Raw genomic sequence first — 7753 nt, forward strand, 5'->3', positions numbered from 1 at the left:
AGAAATATCTAAAGTTCCACTAATTAAGTAGGTAGGCCCGAACAAACTTAGTGCCTGCTGGGGACTGTAAAACATCTCAGACCTGAGAATCAGATTGGCCATCACCACCTGTGCTCCTGTCCCACACTGATTTTCGGGCAGTGCTTGCTTTTTATCACAGCAACTGCAAAGAAGCCCAGCTTTGCAAAGACACAACATCATCCAAAGGAATGGATAATAATAATGAAGCGCTGCTTCCCTCAAAAAATTAAAATATCTAACAGCACCCCTGCGAGTTCACAGCGGTGCCCTGGGGCACCTTAGCACACAATTTGGGAACCATGGGATTAGCCAATAAGTAGTCATCATGACGATAATGATGATGAAATAATTGGCATTTACCCCTTGGTTTCAGTTTCCAGTGAGTTTTAAATCTCCAGTAATAATCTCTCTCTCAGTTATGGCCCAAGAGGCACAATGGAACATAAGAACACATTGTTTAAAGAAATACACATCCTAATGGGACCATAACTGACTATATTATTTTTACAAATTCAGCAGAGATGTTGATAACCAAATCAACAGCTTCCACGTTCCTCCACGTCACCAAAGAAAGACCCTTTCTTGGATAAAGTGCTGTTTATATCCACCAGGACCCGGCAGAGGAAGAGATAATAAAATCAATTGTATATGTGAGCTGTCCCTGGACTAACATTCTCCTATCCCCCTGTTCTTTGCCATGACTAATAGCCATGGTCAAGAGAAAAAAATAGAACCAAAGAAGCACTGAATCTGGTCAGTCTAGAAGAGCTGGACAGACTCAGACTGTCTTCCCAGGTATTTGTCCTAACGACACCAAAAACACAGGAGGCAAATCCAAGTTCAATCACAGCCAAATCCAAATAAAGTAATGATGAGTGGATGTTTTCTAGCTGGAAAAGTTCAGCTTGATCTCGATTCCTCTTTTCCTTGCATGGGCAACCAGCATCACAACACACTTGGCTGAGAAGGGAGTAGGGAAAAGGGGGGAAAAGCCGCTGTTGACTTGCTTTAAATAAAACTTCTATTAGTCTTTGTTACTGAAGGAACAGACTTCACTGTAAATAAAATACAAATGAACAGACAAGCAAAAAGGGGAGAAGATGGAATCTTAATCTTTTTAGTCAGAAATAACCATCTCCTTCCAGACTCTTCTCTCTGCACTCACATACATCCTTTTTCTTTCTTCTTTCTTTTCTTTTTCATTTTAACCCAAAAGGAAATCATACTGTTTTGTAGCCTTTTTTCCCACTTGAAGATATAGTGTGACTATATTTCCATTTCAAGAACTACACTTCTTTTTTTTTTTTTTTTTTTTTTGTTTTTTGTTTTTGTTTTTTTGCGGTACGCGGGCCTCTTCACCGCTGTGGCCTCTCCCGTTGCGGAGCACAGGCTCCGGATGCGCAGGCTCAGCGGCCATGGCTCACGGGCCCAGCCGCTCCACGGCACGTGGGATCTTCCCGGACTGGGGCACGAACCCGTGTCCCCTGCATCGGCAGGCGGACTCTCAACCACTGCACCACCAGGGAAGCCCAAGAACTACACTTCTAAAACACCATTTTAAGAGCTCCATAATCTTCTATGGATGAATGTGATATAATTTATTTTTTAAATCCTCTAGCATTGAACATCTACATTGTTTTAGATGTTTGGTAATATAAATGGTGCTGTAATGAAAATATTCTCAGCTAAAAATTTGAGCACATCTTTGTTTTCTTAGGAAAAATTCTTTGAGTTGGAATTTCTGGGTCATAGACTATACATTCTTAAAAGGTTTTGACAAAGTACTGCCAAACTATCTATCCTAGCCAAAAAAATAATTTTTATTTAAAAATATTCACCTTTTTACACTCTCATCAGCAAAATATGAAAGAGCCACACATTCACTTCTTAAAGAGCCTTAGAGAGTTTATATTTTTTGATGCCAAAGCAACTGCTAATTAACTGAGTTATGGGGAGGGGTAGGAGAAGTGAGAAGATAGCACCGTTTCCCAGCTCGAATTTAGAAACTAAACTATCCCTGAGAATTTCTCATCAAGTGAAGTTTATGAAGACTTCCAGCCAAAAAGCACATCGCGGTCATTTATATCCACGCAGGGCCAGCGTCGAGGAGCAAAACTCATCGTGGCAATCTATGCAAAGCCTTGTAACATAAACATCTGGAGAAAGAAGATGGGTTTTAAGATGGGTAACCAAGAGGAGGGTCTTCAGGATTATATACACACACCACAGGACAGACAGAGGGAAGAGGTTCTGAAAACAGACGGGGTGGCAGAGGCGGGGAGGGGACACTCCTCACAGGCACGTTATCAATTATGAAGATACCAAGGTGTGGCTTGGTCAGTGTCATAAGCCGGCCTGAGGCACTGCAGATTCTGCTGTTGTCACATAGAAATATTCGTATGTCAACAGCTTCCAAGGAATGCTGGGGATGAAAGAACACAGGACTGCAAGTAGATGGGGGTAGGTGCGACGGCTCCACTGCTCACGAGCTATACCATTGCAGGTGATTGTGTAACTCCTGTGAATCTTAATTTCCCCATCTGTGAAATGGGTTCAAAGGCTCATTGTGGGAGTTTGGGCAAGATGATTTAGGATAAAATGCCAAGTGCTGCAGCAGAGCTTGGCACCTGATAGACAGTTGACACATGGTTGTGGATAGGAGGTGAACAAAACCAGGCAATTAGCTGAATATACTCCGTTTGAATATGAGCTAGAGAATTGAAGCAAGGGTGAGAGACCTGTATCAACTCTCCCAACAACGGCCCTGCCACTAAGTAAGTCTCGGGGCAGGCGGCAGGCCAGGCCACGTCCCCTCAGGAATGTTCTGGTCACTCACAAGAGGCAGCCACCACGGCAAGAATCCCATGAAACCATGGTCTGCGCTCACATCTACCATTTGTGAGGGTTTGAAGCCAGCCTCTGGGAGGACTTGGATACAGAGAATTTGGTAGGGGTTTTCTGCCTGTCTGGTTCTGGACCAGCACCAAAGAAAGTCTGATAAGGTGAACACTTATGAGAGCCGGCACCCAGCCCTCCCTCCATGGGAGCAGTAGGCATTCAGAATTCCGAGGCTGCAAACAGAGCCTAACTCTGCCCATGGACCAAAGGAAGAAGAGAAGCATTTCTCAAGACACTTCCTTACTCAGGTGAATGGAACTGAATTTCCTTCACATCATGGCCCGGTATAAAAAAGGAACCTTGAAAAGGGAAGGGGCAAAGGTCTCGTCTCCTTGGATAAGAATAAAACAAACTACCAAGAATGCCCAACTAAAGAAGATAGTTACATACATTATGATACATCCCTGAAGACCTTAAACATCATGCCACGGAGCTACATTTTCTGACGTAGGAAGAAAGTTCAACCTCCTTGAGACTCAGTTTTCTCATCTGTAAAATGGGGTTAACAGGAGAACCTCCCTCCCCAGGGTTGCTGAGTGCATGAAATGAGATAATAAGGGCCCCGAACCTGGCACCAGACCTGGGGCATAGTAACTGTTTCATGAAAGTGTTAGTTTGTGATATTAGTGTATTTTGTTAAGAAAAAAAGCATATTGCAAGAAAATATTTATAGGATGAGTCTATGTTTGTTTTAAAAAAACTATACGTAAATAAATGGTAGAAAAATGTCTTAAGTATAAGTCAAAAAATGTGAATGAGGGTGATCTCTGGGTAGTGGGATTACAGTGATGTGTAGTTTGTATTTATGCTTTTCTGGATTTGGTAAGTTTATTTTTGTAAAAAATTAGCATTCTGTATTTTTATAATAGGAAGGAAGGAAGGAAGAAATGAAGGAAGGAAGGAAGGAAGGGAAAAAAAAATCCACCCATTCAATTTAAATAACTCAAACCTGAAAGAATGATGAAAGTGGACAGGAGGAAACATGCAGGAATTCTAAATGCTCTTTGCAGAGTTCACGCTGACATGGGAAAATGCTTACAATATGATGTAAAGGGGAGACCAGGATACAACATGTTTTCTGCATCCTCATTCCAGCTGTGTAAAAAAAAATGCATAGAAAAAGGATTTGAGGAACATATGCCAAAATATGAACAGTGATTACCTCTGAATGCTTGGATTATGGTTGATCGTTATTGTCTTAATACTGTTTTACATTTTCCAAATTGCCTACAAGAGGCCTGAAGTGCTTCTACAGTCAGAAAATACATACAACTGATAATAATAACAGTAACAATAATAATACAAACGGCTCTTACTTGCTTGATGGAAACCAGAAGCAGCAGGGCCAGGAAGGGCCTTGCAGGGGTCCGGAGAGCCCGCTTCCCAGGGGAGGGGGGAGGCCTGGCCCCCCGGGTGGCAGGGATGCCCGTGAGCAGTGTGTGGGCTCCGGGCAGGGGTCCCACTCTCCTACTCCTGGGCCCTGCCCGGCTCGGTTCCGGCCTCATCTTCCTCGCTGTGCGGTCACAAGTGCTGGCACATTGCTTGAACGGTCCAAGATGTACCACAGGCGGCCTCCTCTTGCATTCCTCTTCCTACGGCGAGAAAATGTTTGCACAAACCCTCTGGACGCCGCCCCAAGAGCGTCTGCCCCAGTCTAGAGCCATCTACCAAATCTCCGAAGTTTCTCATCTGTGACGACTCATCCCCCGTCCCGGCCCCCCCAAAAGGCAAGGCGATTTTTCCCAGACCTCCCCCAAGTCAGCTGTGCTCCTGGGACTTCCTGGACAGAGGCCGCCCAGGAGAAAAGGCAAAGCGGTCAGTGGGTTCCACCCCCGAAGCCCTGCTCTGTGCACAGGACCAGGGTGGGACTGGCTTGGGTTCCAGCTGCTGAGGACCAGTGGCAGGGAGGATGGGCCCCCAGCCAGCTCTGAGGTGGGCAGCTTTGTGAGGGGGACAATTCTTGCTAAGGCTTTAAGTTTGTCCAGGTTGGGCTGAGCCCAGCCACAAAGGCAGAGTCTCCTCTGGACCCTGTTTATGCCAAGACTTCCAGAAAGACAGCTGCCCAGCCCAGGAGATAGCAGCTCCTGACCCAGGGCCTGAAGCAAAACCTCACTCAGCACCTCGAGTTCCTGCTACACAACAGCCAAACAACATCCTAAAAATTCACAAATGTGCACGCCTCTGGATTGCCCCTACTTTTTGTGAGCAAACGTTTCTCAGTCCACCTGACAGATCCTTTGTCAGAACCCATGATCCACTATTGCCATCTAACGTGTGTGTACTTTCTCACCACACCTCATATATATAAAATCTTTTCGCCTGGCATCCTATTTCATTCATCCTCACGACAACCCTGGGAGGGTATGATTATTTCTCCACTTGACAGCTGCAACATTGAGTTTCAGAGAGGTTAGGTGGCTCGCCCAAGGCCACACAGCAAGTAAATGGCAGAGCCAGGATACCCAGGTCTTCTGACCAGTCACCTGACCACAGCTACTTGGTAAGGTGCCATATCTGACCCTAACCCTCTAGGTGAGTTCCTTTTCTCTAGTAGGCTCAGCACTGTGTCTCTGAGAGGCTCTGCTTGGCCCTTCTCACCCTCCCCTCCCTGTCCAGCTCCCGGCAGCCGCTTCCAAGTTCTTTCCAGCCTCCTGAACTGGAGTCCCAGCAGAAGATGTCCTGACTGGATGAAACGCTGGTCAGCAAGAGACAAGAAGACCATGTTTCCATTTAGGGAAACATAAGTTGAACCAGAGGAGCTTAACCTGGTTAAGTTACCCAGGTGAGTGAATTCTGAACAGTTGGAGAAAAACAGGTGAGCGTCACTTAATGGAAATCCTTGGAAATCTTAAAAAAAGTGGCAAGACTCTAAATGTCAGAAGTAAAACACTCATAATGAACATAGACGCCACCCCCCGCCAGATGGACTCATATAATGATGGGACCTCTGGCATCCATGTGTTCATCTCTTTGGGACAGCAGAGAGAGGGATGAAGTGACCGAGACGAGGAAAACTGCTCACGTGATAGCTCTGATCCTGTGTGGGGCTGTAAAGCTAGTCTATAATGCACTTTACAGACTATCTTCCAAGTTGCCTGCTGGCAAAGATAAGAATATGCTATCTAACCTCTTTGAACTTTTTCTCAAAAACATCCTTTTTCTGAAGGGACAGGGGTTGGGGGACTTCCCAGCCTGTTGGATGGATGCCATCTAGTGATAAAACGAGGTAACTCCTCTTCCCACAAGACAGGCTGGCAACCAGGACAAACAGACACAGCTCACAGGCCACCCACAGCACAGACCACAGTCCTCCATCTTTGCCAGCAGCAAAGTCCAGACAGAGTAATATGGACCCAAATGACACTGGCCTTTTTCTCCTACCTGCCCAGGCTGGCATATTCTCCATTATATCTGGGGGTCTTTGGAGGTGTCTAACAGGGGATGGAGAAACTGTGTGCTCCAGATGTCATGTGGAAACTTCCGCTACCCTCCTCTGGCCCTCACTGTTTCATCAATGTCCTCTGCCCAAGAAGCAGCTTAAGTCTCCTCGGCAACACCGCTCCTGCGGTGCCCCCTGGGCAAGGGCATGAGTGATAATGAGACAGCAGGGAAGGGGGCAGGGCACAACCGTTGCCATAGCCGTTGAGCATAGGACAAAAACTGGTTAGGACCAAGATGGTGGAAGATTTTACTTCCCACAGACTTTGAGCCTTATTATACGCTTATTGTAATATATTAGCATGTTGATGACACGCCCACTGGCGCCATGACAGTTCCGAGGCAGACCAAAAGAAGCCAAAAAGTGGGCAGTGTCCCAATGCCAGGGGAAATCCCCACCCCTTCTCCAAGGTAGTTAGAATATTCCTCCCACTCATTAGCATATGAAATTACCCGGCCCATAAAAACTAACAACCCCACACCCCAAGGCCCTCTCACCTTCTGAGAAGGTCCGCATTCTGCCTACGTATGTGTGTCCCTCTAAATAAACCTGATTTCATTTCACTATGTCTTGCTCTCGAATTCTTTCCCGTGCGAAGCCAAGGACCCTAACTTGGCCGCCCATCCCAGGGACTCCCCTGAGACCTGGGATGTGACCATTCTCTCGCTTCCCCCCCCGCCCCCGCCCTTCTCCTGCAACAATATGCCAGGGCCTCTGCCTGCCAGCTTTGGAGGCCCCAGGGTGGTGCTGAATGCACCCATGTGGGGTGCATGCCCCCCTCCCCTCTGCGTAGCACTCAGGCCCTGAAGCAGGCTGCCTAGACCTGAGCCTCTCAGAGTACCTGGGCCAGAAGTTGTCCTCAGCAGCAGTCTCTTTCTCTGTAGAGCTGGGCAGGCCTCAGCCTGAGGACCCTGCCCAAAGCAAAAGGCAAGGGTGGAGCAGTCTCACCCAGACACCCACCCAAACCACCCTGGACCTCCGTCAGAACCCAGCGTCCTTTATAACAGCCATAAAGTGGAAACAAGTCAAGTATCTATCCATCAGTGGATGAATGGATAAACAAATTGCGGTGTATCCACACAATGGGACATTATTCAGTCTTTAAAAGGAAGGAGATTCTGATACCTGCTACAACACAAGGAACCTTGAGGACATTATGCTACATGAAAAAAGCCAGTTACAAAAGACAAATTCCATGTGTAGCTAGAGTGACCAAATTCATAGAGAGTATCGTGGGTGTTGCCGGGCGCTGGGGGTGGAGGAATGGGGAGTTAGCATTTAATGGGGACAGTTTCAGTTTTGTGAGATGAAAAGAGCTCTGGAGATGGGTGGCCGAACGCGAATGTACTGAAGTGTGCACTTAAAAACGGTTAACATGGTCAATTCTGTGTTACG

At 46.6% G+C, this 7753-nt stretch overlaps 1 protein-coding gene across 1 annotated transcript in view; it reads right to left on the reverse strand.

Annotated features, from left to right (window-relative positions):
- GLP2R (glucagon like peptide 2 receptor) overlaps window positions 1-4608 on the reverse strand; it is a gene marked incomplete at both ends in the record, with an annotated part of 51474 nt that extends 46866 nt beyond the window's left edge. Inside the window, 3 exon segments of the mRNA XM_079725063.1 lie at window positions 4236-4511; window positions 4515-4553; window positions 4555-4608. Of these exon segments, the coding sequence (XP_079581189.1) occupies window positions 4236-4511; window positions 4515-4553; window positions 4555-4608 (369 nt within the window).
- Window positions 4609-7753: the final 3145 nt, after the last annotated feature.

The sequence above is a fragment of the Hyperoodon ampullatus genome (assembly GCF_949752795.1).
Source record: "Hyperoodon ampullatus genome assembly, chromosome: 19".
In the NCBI taxonomy this organism is placed as follows: domain Eukaryota; kingdom Metazoa; phylum Chordata; class Mammalia; order Artiodactyla; family Ziphiidae; genus Hyperoodon; species Hyperoodon ampullatus.